This window comes from Neophocaena asiaeorientalis, unplaced genomic scaffold (genome assembly GCF_003031525.2).
Source record: "Neophocaena asiaeorientalis asiaeorientalis breed wild unplaced genomic scaffold, Neophocaena_asiaeorientalis_V1.1 scaffold550, whole genome shotgun sequence".
Taxonomy (NCBI): Eukaryota; Metazoa; Chordata; class Mammalia; order Artiodactyla; family Phocoenidae; genus Neophocaena; species Neophocaena asiaeorientalis.
In genome coordinates this window covers 2,518,878-2,536,965 of record NW_020173396.1, presented here as the reverse complement: position 1 = coordinate 2,536,965, position 18,088 = coordinate 2,518,878, and the positions used below count along the sequence as shown (strand labels likewise).

General features: G+C 38.5%; 1 protein-coding gene across 1 annotated transcript in view; it reads right to left on the bottom strand.

Annotated features, from left to right (window-relative positions):
• Positions 1-4,666: 4,666 nt before the first annotated feature.
• Positions 4,667-18,088, bottom strand: part of RHOBTB3 (Rho related BTB domain containing 3) — a 62,645-nt gene continuing 49,223 nt past the window's right edge. Inside the window, exons 10-12 of the mRNA XM_024746972.1 lie at positions 17,053-17,219; positions 12,637-12,733; positions 4,667-7,529 (exon numbers count right to left, since the gene is read on the bottom strand). Coding sequence (XP_024602740.1) covers positions 7,414-7,529; positions 12,637-12,733; positions 17,053-17,219 — 380 coding nt within the window. The 3' untranslated portion in view covers positions 4,667-7,413. The remainder of the gene's footprint in view (positions 7,530-12,636; positions 12,734-17,052; positions 17,220-18,088) is intronic.

Sequence of the window (18,088 nt, the reverse complement as noted above, 5' to 3'; positions counted from 1 at the left end):
CAGGGTCCTGGTTCCCCCTCAAGGGATGTACATAACAATATCTTTGAGCTCTTCTGCAGAACTTAAACCCCCAACAAATGGAAGATGTTAACTACTGGATGAAGCATTCTTCATTCCAGAAAGCAGGTCACAGTTCAATATTCTGAGAACCACAGATCACGGGGATCACCGGATGCCAGATGATCTCTAGATTGAAGGGATGCAGGCCCTGCACGCACCCTGATCCTTATCAGAAATCCCGCCCCTTGACTATAAGACTCCTCACAACCCTCACTCTCACCACCACCCCCACCCCTGTATGGGATACACTGTTTTGAGGATATTAGCCCGCTGTGGCCCCCTTTGCCTGGCAAAGCAATAAAGCTATTCTCTTCTACTTCACCCAGAACTCTCTCTCCGAGATTCAATTTGGTGCCGGTGCACAGAGGCCAGGGTTCGGCAACAGTTCGTTGCCTTTTCCAGCTTTAGAGGCAGTCCTTCTCCCTTGACTCATGACCCCTTCCTCTATCTTCAAATGGTAGCGTCTTTAAATCTCTCATCCCCACGTTGCCTCCTCTCCTCTTGCTCTACTCCCTCCCTCTTTTAAGGGCCCTTGGGATCAAAATGGACCACTCGGGATAATCTTCCCTTATCCAGAGTCTTAACGTAATCATGCCTGCAAAATCCCTTTTGCCATGAAAGGTTAACATTCACAGGTTTGGGGGGTTAGGATGTGGATGTTGGAGGGAGGGCATTATTCTGTTGACCATAGGGAGAAAGATGAGACTATGCATTTTCCTTTGCCTGTACTCCCATAAATAAACACTGTAATGATGCATAAAAAACAAAGGAAGGTGATCACCTATGGGAATGTGGGAAATGGGGTGATGAGGGACAGAGATGGGAGCAAGAACTCTCTTCCCAAAGTATACTTTTTGTAGTTTTTTGAGCCAGGTAAATATATCACCTATCACAAAATGACAACACTAAAATATAAAAAGAATGAGAAACCTTTTAAATAATGTTTGGCTGTTCTGCTTGAACATGACACATCAGAGACTAAACCACTGGGAACTCTGGAGTAAGAGGAGTTATAGGTATTAAGAGAAAAGTATTTTAGTGGTGATGCAGTTACTAGGGGAAGAAGAAACAAGATAAAAGGATGCACCATTTGGCTTGGATGTGAACAAAACAAGATAAGCACTAAGTCCTGGATGAAGGACTAAGCTCAGCCTTTAAGGAAGAGTTACTGGTTCAGTTTTGGTTAGTTTGTTTTGAGTTAAAAGAGTTCTGCGGACTCTCCAGTCCAAGTTGCCAACAGAGGAAGAGGGGCTGAGATCCCATCTCCTTTTCACTTAATTTTTTAAAATAAGTAATATATTGTGTCTACTAAATTGTATTTTCTTAAATAGGAGTAAATAAGAGAGCTCTTTGCTCTGAACATGTAAGAGAATCTCAGATACTCTCATAATAATCTGATCATTACTGAACATTAAGCTGTGACAGTACAGCAGGACAATTAAGATTCTGAGAACACAGCCAGCGCATGCCAGGGAAATTATCTGTATGCAGTTAAACATTATGTGTAACATTGGAGTTGTTCCCCCTTCGTTACGCACAACAGGAACTTTTCTGTCCGCCACAGCCCATCTCACTGCTAACTGTCATGGTCCGAACGCGGGTTGGAAAAGAATTTCCAGACACAAGGCATTATGTAAAGAAGATAGAATTTATTAGAGGGAAGGGTCACTGCCAGAACAGTGGGCCAACTTCCTAGCAGTCTGGGAAAGTCGAGCCCGAACATGTGCTATTGATCCGTTTTTATAGCCAGAAAACAAAAGAATGGTCTGAGGTGAAAATTTCGTTCACTGATTTGTCGAGGCACATATACCTTCCTTCTATAGGGTGGGAGTGGGACAGGCTGGATGCCTTATTTGGGACAGGTCCCGTTGCCCAGGTGGGCTCAGGAATTTTGTAACCATCCCAACATGGTGGGGAGGGCGATTGAGTCCGGTAGAGGGTGTAACGCCCACACTTTTTCAGGCAGGGTCGTCCTGTGTCCTTGAAGCATCATTGTCCTTGGAGCACCACACTAACCTCCAGTGGAGACTCCCAGGCAGAAGTGTCTCCAAGGATCATTTTGTACATGTTCTGCATCCCCTCAATGACCTACCACTCTTCCAGTCTATCTGTTCATCAACTCCCCATTCAGCCAACCACCTGGGTCACAAAGATAAATCAAGACATGATACCTGCCCTCAAGTTATTACCATAGAGAGCCCAACAATACGTAAATACCTAAAATGCAATAACTGCCGTAAGAAAGGTATGAATAAAGAGCTAAGGAAAGACACATGCAGAAGCAACTAATTCTTCCTGGGAGAGTCACGGAAAGCAAAAGAGATACGATAATACAAGTGGCACTCTACAGCATATGCTGGAGTTTGCAAAGCAGACAGGAAACGGCAACACAACCCAAGCCATGGGAAGAGCATGAAGTGTGCACATACACAGACATCTGGATGGACAGTTCTACTTGTCAAGGCAGAAAAGATGCGGCTAGGTTAGGAAAGGCCTTGCTGGCAGTGAGGACTGTGGAGGTTCTCTAATAAGCAATGGGAGTTTTCTAGAAGGGTACGTTCCCAGGTCAGATTTGTGTTAGGAACAGAATTCCAATGGAACTGTGGAGGCCTTTATGGGTTTAGGAGACTTAACTGACAATTCAGGAAACTTCTAGGGAGGAGTTGTATTATATAGCACACATTCCATCCTCATATTATGGCTGCCTGATCTCTCTCCCCCTGCTACCTGGGCTCCTCCACCCTGGAAAGGTCTAATTTTTTAAAATTGAGATATAATTGACATATAACATTATATTAGTTTCAGGTATGCAACATAATGATATTTGCATATGCTGCAAAATGATCACCACAAAAAGTCTAGTTAACATCCATTGCCGGACTTGAGGACATGGGGAGGTGGAAGGGTAGGTTGGGACGAAGTGGGAGAGTGGCATGGACATATATATACTACCAAATGTAAAAGAGATAGCTAGTGGGAAGCAGCCGCATAGCACAGGGAGATCAGCTCGGTGCTTTGTGACCACCTAGAGGGATGGGATAGGGAGAGTGGGAGGGAGACGCAAGAGGGAGGAGTTATGGGGATATATGTATATGTAGAGCTGATTCACTTTGTTATACAGCAGAAACTAACACATCACTGTAAAGCAATTATACTCCAATAAAAATGTTAAAAAAAAATCCATTGCCATACATAGTTACAGATTTTTTTCCTTGTGATGAGAACTTTTAAACTCTATTCTCTTAGCTTCCAAATATACAGTATAGTAATATTAACTATAGTCACCATGCTGTACATTATGTCCTCATGACCAATTTTGTAAGTGGAAATTTGCATCTTTTGATCCCCTTCATCCATTTCACACTCCCCCCATCCGTTGCCTTAGAGAACCAATATGTTCTCTAAATCTATGAGCTTAGTTTTTTGGGGGGATTTAGTTTGTTTAAGATTCCATATATATGTGAGATCATATGGTATGTGTCTTTCTTCACTCAGAATAATATCCTCAAGGTCCATCCATGTTGTCACAAATAGCAAGATTTTATACTTTATGTCCGAATAATATTCCATTGTGTGTATACATATATAATATATATATAGCATATTTTCTGTATTCATTCATCCACTGATGGATACATAGGTTGTTCCCGTATCTTGGCTATTGTAAATAATGCTGCAATGAACACAGGAGTACAGATATCTTTTTGAGTTAGTATTTTCATCTTCTTCAGATAAATACCCAGAAGTGGAAAATGCTGGATCATATGGTAGTTCTATTTTTAAGTTTTTGAGAAACCTCCAGAGTGGTTGCACCAATTTACCTTTCCACCTACAGTGCACAATGGTTCCCTTTTCTCCACATCCTCGCTAACACCTGTTATTTCTTGTCTTTTGATGACAGCCATTCTGACAGGTGGGAGGTGATACCTCATTGTGATTTTGATTTGTATTTCTCTGAAAATTTATGGTCTTGAGAATCTCTTCATGTACCTCTTGGCCATCTGTATGTCTTCTTTGGAAAAATGTCTATTCAGAACCTCTGCATATTTTTATTTGGATTATTTGGGTTTTTTGCTATTGAGTTGTATGAGTTCTTTACATATTTTGGATCTAACACTTTACCAGACATATGACTTGGAAACACTTTCCCATTCAGTAGGTTGCCTTTTCATTTTGTTGGAAAGATCCAAATTCTCAACCCTCTATTATGTGAAGTTGCTTCTCCATTTCTCAGAAGTCTTGCCCCCAGCCAACACTAAAGCCTATAAGGGCTCATTTCTAGGCTACATAATTATCAAAGCATTTTTCTAAATAATTGCAGTTATTTTTGTTAAGAGAAATTCTGCTATCAGCTGTTAAAGATAATATAAATTTCTTTATCTCATCACACACATCTAGCATATCAACAACATTCTAAATATTTTACGCATAGTGGTTTGCATGAAGCACGATTATGCTTGAGAAATACAAGGCAGAATTCCCAAAGTTACTTCAGCAATTCAACAGGGTGAAAATAACTACATGACACTGTGTTGAACTTGTTTTAAAAAAAGGTTTATTTGTTACAAAAATGTTAAATACTAAAACTAAAAACATATAAATTCAGGTCAGGCTATATTAAAATACACACATACCCTTCTTTGCAAAATTATTAAAGATTGAATTAAACAGATGCCTTAAATTAAATAAAATACTCTTGAGGATGTTTTTATCTAATTAGCTATATCAATGTAGTGTAGTTTTTAAAACTACAGTTGAAAAGTTCAGCTGTCTTGGAAATCAACTTTATCCAATTCTTCAGTTTTCTGCTTCTGCCCAATATGAAGCCACCATGCTGGCTTAGAAAGGGTGAATTTCAGCTAAGTTACTGAACCTTCTATATTATAAGCCTACTCTCTACAATATGAACACAGAGTAGTCAGAAGTATACAAGGGTTATATAAGGTGAAAACCTGGCCCAGAAAGAAAAAGCCTTAGTTCTACCATACAGTATCTTCTCTAATTAAAATGATTGGTAAATATATTGAAGCTGAGATCAGCACAAAGCATACATTCATCTAGAAATAATCTTTCAATTAGAAAAACTCAAAAAGAGCACTCATTTCTCCAAGACAGTCTGTAAGGTTTTTTTCTAAAAAGAAAATTCTTGTTATTTTAAATTGAGTTAATTCAAAGGTATTGAAGAGTCTAGTCTAATTTGACTACTATTCTGACTAGCCCAGGAGAGCTGTGACATCGGGGTGTTTGAGTTACTCACAGGTGGCAAAGAACTTTCATAATAAAAACTACATGCACAGCACCAGCAGAGCACCAGCTCCCAAACCCAACTTCCACTTTTGTCCAACAACCTAGAAACTATCTATGGTCTACTGAAATGCTAAATAGTATTTTCAAGAAAATATTTTGCTTTAGAACTTATATTTTTTAATTTCCTAGATTAAAAGTTAAGATTGACTTAGAATTTTAAGTGTTGTAATTAATGCAGGGGTAAGAAAATGCTTATGAAAAGCAAAAGGCTATCACTGTATTTTAAAAGGCCTTAAATGTGAATGAATTTCTAAAAATCTACTACAGTATCTACTCTTTCCAATGCTAATCTTTGTCAAGTGGAATTTGTCAAGAGTTGATTAGCTCAAGTAAGTTAAATACAAAAAATAAAAAATGCATTCCAGTAATATTTATCAACACAATCCAATTAAAATCAGGTTTCTTGTAAGATATTTGTAGGGGATTTTTACTGTTTTACTCTGACAGTGTTGGTATACATCCAAGGACTAACTGTATAGCATTGTGTCTATACTATGGTATAAAACTGTTTAATCAAACCTTTGAACAGTTGGAAAAACTATGTGTATTCTAAAGTCACTGGCAATTAAAAGAAAAATATATTCCAATACTGAATTACAGATGAAAATGATGCTAACAACAAACAGTAATCTGGTTTTCCATCTCTCAGCTTGTGAGCTTCTGATGTAACTGTTTCTGTTGACATGTGATACAAGAGAAACTATAATTTTGTCCTCTATCTTAGTATCATTTTCTCTACATGTAACAAGTCTTGATTTATATCCTTTCTCTGAACTTATTAGATAATCTTGAAGGACAAGATTCATGCTATTCCTCATCAAATACCCTTTCAGTCCTCAGAAAGAATTCACAAAATTCAAGCCACTGACATCCTAATCTTAGTAAATACACTGAAAGAAGAAAAACTCTTGAGCCTTTGATTGCAAATTCTCCAGAAAGCGTCTTTTCCTATGAGCATTTTTATAAGTGCATATTAAAGTCACACTGGTCAGTCACTTTTACCAACATCCTGGTCTTAGAGAATGATCAAGAAAGTATTCCTCTGTGTAGTGCCAGAATTGTGAGTGTTACAAAGTGAAACCAACTTGATGCATTTCTCACTTGCCAGTGGAGGTGGCAGAGGAGGGAGGCCATAGGTGGTACAGACTTTCCCATGGGGGGAACCCCATATGATCTCTTCCCTCAGCAAGCTTCCTTCTCTTTCCTTGATGTCAGTGCCTCTTTTCTGCTTTCAGAGATGATAACATTTGAGCAAAAAAACATACCCTGCTAGGAGATATGCATAATCTGGGGGGCCCAGTACAGAGTGAAAATGCAGGGCCCTTCTTCAAATTTTAAGATGGCGATCGCAGGGCACTGAACTGAGCATGGGGCCCTTCTAAGCAGGAGGCCTTGTGTAAGCACACGGGTTACATGGCCACAAAGCCAGTCCTCTATAGATTTCTTGCCTAATCAGAATCCCAAGGGAGAGACAAGGTAGCTCATTGTTCAGATAAAAACCAGATTTTTGTTTCCATTATGGTTCAAACACTGTCATTGATTTGGAATGAAGTGGCATTTCACTTTCAAAATCCTAGACAAATTTCTATTCCTAAGACCTCAGCCTGATCAGTCTTCTCCTAGATTGCTCACTATAGAAACAGTCATACTGGGTCTTTAAAAGGCCCTTATTTTAATAGAGCAATTAATCAGACATGATGAAATTTCTATATTAATCCTACATGATTTTTTAAAAATTTAAACATTTCTTAAATGGAAGGGGTATTAATATCACTAAACCAATAGGGCATCTTAAAGGGAAAAATAGCTGTACACAGCCTTATATACTCGGGTGAAGTCTTAATTTTAGCCTATGGTATATTTTGTTCCCTTTTAAGATCATAATAGTAGTTTTTTTCAATAAGAACTAATAAGCATATTAAGCTGTATGGTGATTTTTTTTTTAACTCCCATACTGGTTGCAGTCACAAGAATTTTCCTAGAACCCAGAAGTACCCCATTCTTCGTAATAACAAGAAAAAGTGTGTGTATATAAAAACTCCAGGGTTACATTACTAAGCAACGACATTTCCGGGAGTGAATATACTTCCTGTATTCCGCAAGCTGCTTCAAGTACATATTTGATGGCCATCTGTGCTTTTCAACAAAACTGCGTTCTTCCACTAAAAGTTTCAGAAAAAGAATATTAATTGAATATATTTTATTTGGGATCAAGCTTCGATATTAACTACTGGTTTCCTATGTAACAGGTGAGATCCAAGCTCTGCTGTATACTTCCTCCCCTCCCCTCAATCAGTCATCAGTATTTATGTTATTCTGTGATTCACAATTATATACTGTTTTAGTTTTTTTCCTTTAATTAGTTTTCTTTGTAGCTAACTCAACCTTCCAAACTCTTTGAAGTCCTCTCAATTCTGTTTTCCACGGGGCCACAGTTATCAGAGGATCTAGCCATTCCTATGGGGGTGGTGGTGGTGTTCCCCTGGGAGACCCCTCTCTTCACAGCCCTGTACCCTCTATGCCTTCTATGCCTGCTTCATGCTTTTGCATTGGATCTCTCCACTCCTGGACTCCAGATTCTTCACTCTGTTTTCTCTAGTTTTGGTGAAGCACAACTTTTATTAGCTTCCTGAAGCAGAGTATGCATAAGAAGTATTTTTGAGACCTTGCTTGTGATGAAACGTCTTCAATCTGTCCTTACACCCAATAGATCATTTGGTTTGGTATGGAATTCTAGGTTGAAAATTTTCCCTCAGTATGTTGAAGACAGTACTCCACTGCTTTCTAGTTTCCAAGGCTGTTAAGAACTCTACTACCATTCAGATTCACGGTCGCTGATAAGTGATCTGTGGGGTTTTTTATTCTGTAAACGTTTAGATTTTTCTATTTATAGTCGGTGTTCCTGCACGTCCCAGTGATAGACCTTGTTATTCGTTAAGCTGAGCACTTAGCAGAGCCTTTTAATGTGTTGACTCAGTTCCTCAGTACTGGGATAACTTCTTGTATTATTTCTTTGATAATTTCCTCCTCAGCATTGTTTTTCTTTTTTCTTCCTGTATTAACTTCTATTACTGAGATACTTCACCTCCTGCATTGAGCCTCCAACTTTTTAAAAAAACCTTTTTCTGTCTCTTCATCCTTTTTGTCCTACTTTCTAGATTTCCTTACCTTTATCTTTCTATTCTTTTATTTATTTAGTTGTTTTCTTTTGTTATGGTTTCATTTTTGCTATCCTAATTTTCAAGAGCAACTTGTTCTTTTATTGTTTTTTTTAAAATTATGGTAAAATACACATAATATAAAATTTACCATCTTAACTATTTTTTTTTGTTTTTCCATCTTAACTATGTTTTTTTTTCACTTAACTATTTTTTTTTTTTTTGCGGTACGCGGGCCTCTCACTGTTGTGGCCCCTCCCGCTGCAGAGCACAGGCTCCAGACGCGCAGGCCCAGCAGTCATGGCTCACGGGCCCAGCCGCTCTGTGGCATGTGGGATCTTCCCGGACCGGGGCACGAACCCGTGTCCCCTGCATCAGCAGGCAGACTCTCAACCATTGCGCCACCAGGGAAGCCCCCATCTTAACTATTTTTAAGTGTATAGTTCAGTAGTGTTAAGTACATTCACATTGTTGTCAATCAATCTCCAGAACCCTTTTCATCCTGCAAAACTAAAACCCTATACCCATCAAACAACTCCGTTTCCCCTTTCCCCAAGTCCCAGCAACCACCATTCTATATACTCTGTCTCTATGAATATTGTGTCTTTTTTATAACATTCTATCCCTGTTTTATGAATGTATATCTCTTATTCTTTGAAGATATTAATTATAGGGGTTTTTTTTTAAAGGTTTTCTTCTACTCTTTGTTCTTGTAAGTTCCTTCTCTTCTGTTTCTATTCATTTTGTTTTGTTTTTGGTATTCATCTTGCACATTGGACACTGCCTCAAATATCTGTTGACCCTCAGTTGGCCTCTTTCTATTTAAGAGTGAGATGCTAGAAAGCTGTCTGGAAATCTTTTGGGCATGGGCAGGACTTGCTGACTGGTGGAGTACACTGTAGCACAACTGAACAGATATCCACTGGGTTAACTGAGAGAAGTCTCAAATGACTGCACCGACAGTTTTTTATGTGAGGTCAGGGAAGGATGCTTCAATTTCATGCCCAGAGTATGAGTGTCAAAGTGGTAGTCAAGGTGGGAGTCAAATACCTGGCTGCCAGAATTCCAGAACCTGGATATGGGAAGAAGGCTGGAGGGTTACTATATAATGTGACACTTTCACATATCTCTGTGTTTTCAGTCCAGCTCCTTGCCCCAATCTCAGCTATACTCTGAGTTCATGATTCTATAACTTTTTTGGTTTAACTTATCCAGGAATAAACCTCCAAACTCCTGTGATGATGAGGGAGAAGCACTTGCCTACCTGGGTGGGATGGAGTATAGTAAAAGCATTCAACTAATCCTATGGCTTTCAGTCCCAAGCCTCATCCTGCTTTCTGAAGTACCAGGTACCTCAAATTTCTACGGCTTTACAGTATTCTGCTGGGTGAATCAGTTTGTCTCTCATCAGTATTCCCTTCTGTGGGCACTTAGGTTTGCTCCTGCTAAGTCAGTTTTCACTTCTCCATCTACTGTTTGACCCCATCTATTATAATTTGTATTAACAAGGTCTTGATCCAGGCTGCAGGGCCTGGATCAGAAGAAACAACCTAGCTGCCCGGGGACATTAGTTGTAGGTTTCATTAGGGAGCAAAGGTGACATAAGGCTGCTCCCTCAGTTAAGATTAAATAAACAAAAGCAAAAAAACAGAGAAAACTTGTCAGAGACGAGCTCTGGTAGCCAGCAAAAATCAAAACGAGACAAAAAACTCCATAATATATAATATATAACATGATATGGAGATAAATTAAACTGTGAGAATAACGAATCCATGAATGCCAAGGGTAATATATTCCTGTGCATTGCTGTTTGTATAAGAGTCCAGTATATAAAATATGCCTAGTATTTAATGAACTATTTCACTGAGTTCTGATGTATCGGTGCCAGCATTAACCTGAGAGCTTTTCCAGTCTCACTTTTAAATTTCTAAATACCTCTAAAGAAGAAAAATCCCCAGTTAAGGGAAAATATTTCATAGAATTCCAATAATAATTTGATGATTTTTGAAGTTGAAAATGAGCAATTCTTTAAGGAAACTGTAAAGAGACTGTGACAAGAACCCTTTTCAATTTCAAGTGACCATGTGAGGTAGGCCAAGAGTAAGGCAAGAGGGAGGAGAGGAGACTATGGCACCATGGAGAGGACACGTGCCTTTAAATGAGTAGCCACTGCTCAGTTCCAGGTTGTTGCCATGTGGGAAGATGGGCCCAGAGAAGCCAGATCTTCCAACTTTGTCAAAAGAAGACAGAAATTTGGATTTTAAAATGTGACATGTTACAATTTTTAATACTGACACTAAAAAAATTATAATACCATGTGGTCCAAATAAAATCCCTTAGCAAGTTACATTCAACCCATAGACTGACAGTTTATGACTGCTGATATAGACTATCAGATTCTCCCTTATCCACAGGGGCTTTCTTTTTCTCTGCCCAAAAGGACACATCACAGCAGGTCCTGGACATGAACAAGCACCGCTAAATCAGAGCACTCAGGATACTGTTTTAATTCCCATCAAAGGAACATAAGACAATCACTGACACAGCCTCATTTTCTTACCCTGCCTTCTCAACTTACACCCTGGAGTCCTGCTTCTCACTGTGCCAGGTGGTGGTCATAACATACTTTATAGGCAATTGTATAAGTATCAGAATAAAATAAAGATTAATAACTCAAAGGATTCAGAGAGCATCCTTCCCCCAAGGTTGTAATAGTACTCTATGTGTATCACATATCTACACAAAATAGTAAGTAGAAAATCATCTGACTAGTCTTTTACAAATGAAGGTGACCTCAGGTGGCATAATAAAGGGGGTCCTAAAACCAAAATGTTCATTTATTTCATTTTTAATTGCCTCCTTAAAGAATAACTGCGGAAGAATGCCCCTACTAACTAACAGCAAGGGGAAGTATGCCTTATGTTTATGAATGAACTTTGTTTCTTGCACAAAGTAAATGGTTAGTAAATATCTATTGTCCTGCTATGATTTATTATGTTACTCTTCTGCACTAATAGTTAAACTCTATGTAAACAGCCTCCCAATAGGCATACAATGTTTGTTGACTGGCTGAATACATCTGCCCAAAACTGACTGTCTGTTTCTTGGTTTCCTTAAATATGCAATGAACAGCTGAATGAAACCAGAGATGCTCACCTCTTCTAGCAGATTCTCTTTTACAAGCAAAATTTTACATAGAATTCTAAGATCTCAGCAGATCAAAGTGGAACCACTCTGGATGAAGGTGGGAGGGAGGAGTCCAAGAACAGCGAGCGCTAGCCTCCCCTCCCCTCTCCCTCTTCTGCGCCACCCACCTCGCTCTCTGTCCCCACCTCACAAGAACTGCGGGCATCATCGCCAAGGAGGTTTCTCCACTTAGAGTTTGAAACTACTTGACTAGGAGATCTTTCATTTCCTTCTCCCCTTACCTTGATTATTCCTTGGGTCTATTCTAGGCAATAACATGAGCAAACCATTGTATCTAAACTGTCTACTTTGATGACTATTCTATTTTCATTTTCTTTCATCTTATGCAGCACTCAGAAGTTCACCCTTTGATTGGTTTTAATCTTTATAATTTACCTTAAAAAATCACAGTAAGTATACTCTCTGCTCAGTAAATTTTGCACCACTCTTTGATCAATAAAAAATTGGTATTGTCGAATGATATAATGGACTCCTGCAGAGACAGGAGATACCAGTACAACAGAACTATATACTAGGGATAATTTTTTCTTTTTCAGAAGAAAATTTAAAAAGCTGTACTATTTAAATTTTGCTTCTGACTTAGGTGGTTAAAACCAAATCTCATTTATCACAACCAAATGTCATGTGAGGCCCCCTTCTCTCACTGCTTCAGAAAAAAAGGCACTTAAAAATGGATGGGAGCTATGAAACAATCATTAGGAAACTTCTTGTGTAACACAGGTCAAGCTTCTTATGAAACACCGGTTACTATAAGTGTCCTCAATTACCACACTGCATACTTAAAAGGAATGTCTTACACTGACTTTTTATTTTTAAAAACTACTATTCCTACAAATTATGTCTCAAATCTAAAAACAAAGAACGTAAAGGTTTTTCATTCCAAAAACATTAATTAGCAATCTACCTGAAAGATCTTGAAATTCAGGCTTCTGACTGAAGATGAGGTAGTTAGTGGCAATGAAATGAAGCAGCCAGGTTGAGAGGCAATCAGAGTGGTGAAACTGCAAGAAAAATGGAAAGTGAAACAATATTGTACATAATGACCATCAACATGATGATTAGATTGAGAGAATGGTCCAGGACAACTCATGGAGGGCCCAATTCCACATTTAATGTGTCTGTATGTGATGCAGCCTTCAGTCTACTCTGACAGCAGGAAGGAAAAGGGAGCATTATTAACAAGTAATAATAAAATCGCATCAATGAAGAAACCAAATCAAATGAAGAACAAGCTACGGCTGCTATAGTGGCTGAATGTCTAAGCAGATGTATGGTTGCATCTGTGGGTAACAAAGACTACTAGAAGTTCTTGAGGACTTTCATTTAAGCTTTTCATCTAAGGTCATGGCCTTCACTAACTGCACTTATATCTGTGTAGCAGAGAGAAGATTATGGTTAGCAAAGGTATACATCTGGCCATATCTCAACAACTTCACCTGCAGAGAAAACCAAAGAATATTTTGAGGAGGAAATGTCATCAATCTAAGGGTATGGGTTTCCACATGTAATTATTTCTATGAGAAGGTTATGTCTGAATAATTGGTTTTAACTGGGATGTACAGTTACACTGAGCAGGATTTCTAGCACACTTACCATCCACCCCGAATTCCAATAGCTAATGGAAGGGAAACTCAGAAACTTGGCCATGACATCATTACCCTGGTGCCAACCCAATGACACTCACTAATCCATCTAACCACGCAATTCAGATTACAGTAGCATGCTGCCAGGTAACTTAGGAACATGAGTATAGTTCTTTTATTATTACTGTGGTAAAATATACATAACATAAAACTTACCATTTTAACCACCTTTACGTGTACAGTTAAACAATAACTCCCCTTTCCTCCTACTCCCAGGCTCTGGTAAACACTATTCTATTTTCTATGAATTTGGCTATTCCAGGTACCTCGTATAAGTTATACAAGTTATACAAAATTATACAATGTTTGTCCTTTTTCTGACTGGTTTATTTTACTTAGCATAAGGTTCATTCATGCTGCACCATGCATTAAAATTCCATTCCTTTTTAAGGCCAAGTGATATTGCATTGTATATATATACCACATTTTGTTTATTCATTCATCTGTTGATGGACATTTAGGTTGTTTCCACCTTTAGGCTAAATATAGCTCTTTTAGGGACACTCAAAAATAGTATATAAGCAATAAGTAATGCTAAATTGAAGACAGATTTGTAATCTCAAATCTTAAGAATGAAACTCAAGTATCACTCTTTTTAAAAGTTATAAGGTGTGAATATTTTACATATAAATTCACAGGTCCCTCTGATTTTAATTATAGACACTCAATTTTTGAATTGTAAGAGACGTCATGGTTCATCTAATACCACATCACATATTAACAATCTTTCTTCACTTAATGTTTTAGCAGATGAATATGAGTGATCTCAAGGGAATACAGCAAGAATGTGGAGCTATTTTAACAGAAGCCACCAGCACTACTAGATGGTTAACCCAGAGGAGAAAACCTACCAACAGGCGTTCAGAACACTGCCTAGGGGCTGTGACTTCGAAAGAGAGGGAGACCACAGAAATGAACAGCTGGCTATAAAAACACGGTTCAAATGCAGAATTTTATTTTTGAATAAGATTTAAGATTTCATAATTGTGGGCTCTTGGCAAGAGATGGAATGCATCCCACTGGAAAGACTACATTTTTGGAAGAATATGTGCTGACTTGAGAAGACAGTTTAAACTGAAATAAACAACAGAATTTTAAAAAGAAAATTTTAAATATACCATAAACCAAATGCTACAGCACTTAACAGCCCTGTGAAGAATAATAATGGTGGAAAAAGTACCGCAAAACTCACAAGGAAAAGGTCAGAAACAAAACTGGTGGCCTGAAGAAGCCAAATATTAAATGCACAGATTATAAGCAAGAATTTGAGTTTAAAACTTTAATATGAGAGTAAACAGGACTTCATGGGAATCACCAAAGTTTGCCAAGATAAGGTTTAAAGGGGAGGAGGAATAAGGAAATCTCTACCTCAATCCAAAGGAACTGATCTGATTAAGGGAAAAAAGCCTCTGTTGCGTGTTAAGATTTCAACGTGATGGAAACATATGAACCTGAAGGTAGAATCATGGTAAAGAACTGAGAGAGGTTAAAGGAGAGTTCCAGCTCATCTGTATCAAAACTGCTTATTTGTATCAAAAGTATGAATGATGCTTTCCTGATACACAATACAAAACTGGCAGAGATGATAGAGGGATTGGAAATTTCAATTATTCAGAGAGCTACTGGAAAGCTAATTCTGCCAAAAGACAATTTCACCTCCTAGAAGTCAGAGAAGCAATGAAGGAAAGATTAACTAAATTTTGACCAACAGATGAACGGGTTGGCGAAGTTGAACCTCAGCCTAAGAACTTCAAACAGGAAGAAAATTATCCTGTTTCTGTGATTCATAATTGGCAAATTAGGGACCACCAGGAATAGACTAAAGGAAAACCGGTAAAGGTAGGCTTAATCTTAGCAAACAGAAAAGTCTTCAGAAACAAAGAGTAAAATTCAAGAAAAGTTGGTATCTTAGACTTTTAAAATTCAAAGGGAAAAAGAAGGATAATCACATAGTCAGAAACCACACATTCAGGGAATACAGGTCAGGAATAATTTCTGACAATACAATCATAAATGATGCTAATGAGGAACTGTGTGTGCGTGTGTGTGTCTGTGTGTGTGTGTTTTTTGGGGGGGCACTTAAAGAAATCAGTGCAACCAAGCAGGACGTTCTCTTATGCGTGAACTATGTAAAAGGATACTACAAGATAAGGAAAGAAAAGCGTGTGCCCATTTTTTAAAAGTATGACAGATTTGTTAGAATGTACGAAAATGATACATCAAAAATGCAGGAGGGACTTCCCTGGTGGTGCCGTGGTTAAGAATCCACCTGCCAATGCAGGGGACATGGGTTCAATCCCTGGTCCAGGAAGATTCCACATGCCATGGAGCAAGCCCGTGCACGACAACTACTGAGCCTGTGCTCTAGAGCCCACGAGCCACAACTACTGAAGCCCGCGTGCTGCAACTACTGAACCCACGTGCTGCAACTACTGAAGCCCACACGCCTAGAGCCCATGCTCCACAAAAGAAGCCTGCGTACTGCAACAAAGACCCAACGCAGCCAAAAAAAAAAAAAAAAAATGAAGGAGGTTGTAAAAACGTGAGAAACAATAAAAAGAATTTTTTTAAATCTAGAGAATAGCTATTAATCCCAAGCTCAATGTAATTACATTACAAAGAGAGATGAAGGTTACTCATTTTTTGAAATTTTTTTCCCTAATATTCAATACGTATGATCTGAAGACTTGATTATGAGAGAAATGAACTCCAAAATAGTTATGCAGATAATAAGAGAAGACCTAGGTGCTTTAAATGAATTCCCTTCCATTCTGAGCAATAGACATAATGATTAATAAATTCATCTCAGCGTGGAGGCAAGTTTTTAGCTGTCACAGAGTCAGTCCTTTGCCCCATTACGTGGCTCTATTTTAGAAACTTGGGTGAAGACAAATTTGTCATATTTTCCTAATTCTGGATGTCAAAGTTCATAGGGACAGTCAATATGTTGTACACCAGATAATATTTTACAAAATCCTGATCGTCTGTAACAATGGATCAAATATATTCCTATGAAAAAGACTTAGAAGGTTTAGCTTAATGCAAGTTCAGTACCCATCACTGTGCCATGACTGCTGCAACCCTACAACTCTCTTAGGGCAGGCGATGGAATGGTAGGATAACTCCTCGTACAATGAGACATTTCAACAAAAGGTGTTTGAAAGAATTGATGAAGTACACCAATACCTCCTACAAACAACCAGAACTTTAAAACATGCTCGTGAAGTGAATGAACGAATGAATGAACAAACGAACAAATAAATGAATTCTGCGTAACCATCTCTATCAGTGTGTACGGACCAATCCTGTCATTTTCCATTCAGGAACCCTAAGATGTGATCATTTGAGGGAAATTCAATGTAAATTCTGTTTTCTATAATGCCTATACAAAATAATACAGCACCACACTCAACTGACACTAATAAGGGCCACCATTCAGTTGAAACAATTCTGTATTGATAAATCCTACCTCCTTAGAAAGGGATTGCTCAAAAACACTATGCTTCAGAATTATCTAGCTGCAGAAATTGTTGTGAGGGCACATTTACTTCATTTAGCCAAATTTCCAAAGTACGACAAGCACTAATATATCTCTTAATGAACAGAAAAAATGAGTGAATAAAATTTTTGTAGCATTTTTTAAAAAATCAAACCACCAGATACATAGGGCCAATTACCTTGGCTTTTTTGAGCAGGTCAACTATATCGAGGTTCATAGATGCCAGTTCCCGGCTTGGCATGCTTTGCAGCTGTGTAATGATGAACAGCTCACAGATGTGCTGCAGCCTGGACACTTGGTACATCTCTGCACAGATCAGGAGACACATAGCCTGGAAAATGCCAGCTGATGCAAGAAGGGAAATAAGAGAAAATGGACCATAAAACCATTTCTTTTATGACGTAAAAACAAAACAAAAAATGCTGACTATATCATCCAATGTAGAATAGAATGCCTAAAAAAGCCTTGAAGGGGTAAGTCAGCAATCTAAACTATTACTCCATTTTAAAAGGAATTCATTCAAGCCTTCACACACAGAAGTGAATCTGTTGCTGTTGTTTTTAATTCTCCAGAGAAAGAGAGTCTACAATTGCCCTTAATAATCAACTCCAGGGCTACTGAGTAATTCTGTCTGCTAGCTATAGTAAATCCTTGCAAGTTTTCTTCTTCTGGCTTTAGTCCCCAGGTTTGTTTGTTTTGTTTTTTATTGTGGTAAAATAAACATAACATAAAATTTACCATTAATCGTTTGTCTTTTTTTGTTTTTTTTTAATTTATTTTTTGGGTGCATCGGGTCTTTGTTGCAGCATGCAGGATCTTTTGCTGTGGTGCGCAGGCTTCTCTCTAGTGGTAGCGTATGGGTTCTCTCTCTCTAGTTGTGGCGCACAGGCTCCAGGGCACGTGGGCCCTGTAGTTTGTGGCACGCAGGCTCTCTAGTTGAGGTGCGGGGTTTAGTTGCCCCGCGGCATGTGGGATCTTAGTTCCCCGACCAGGGATCCAAGCTGCATCCCCTGCATTGGAAGGTGGATTCTTTACCAGTGGACCACCAGGGAAGTCCCTAGCATTAATCAGTTTTAAGTGTAAAGTTTAGTGGCACTAAGTACATTCACATTGTTGTGTAACCATCACCATTACCTTCTCCAAAACTTTTTTCTTCTTCCCCAACTGAAACTCTGCACTCATTAAGCACTAACTCCCCACTTCCCCTTTCCCTC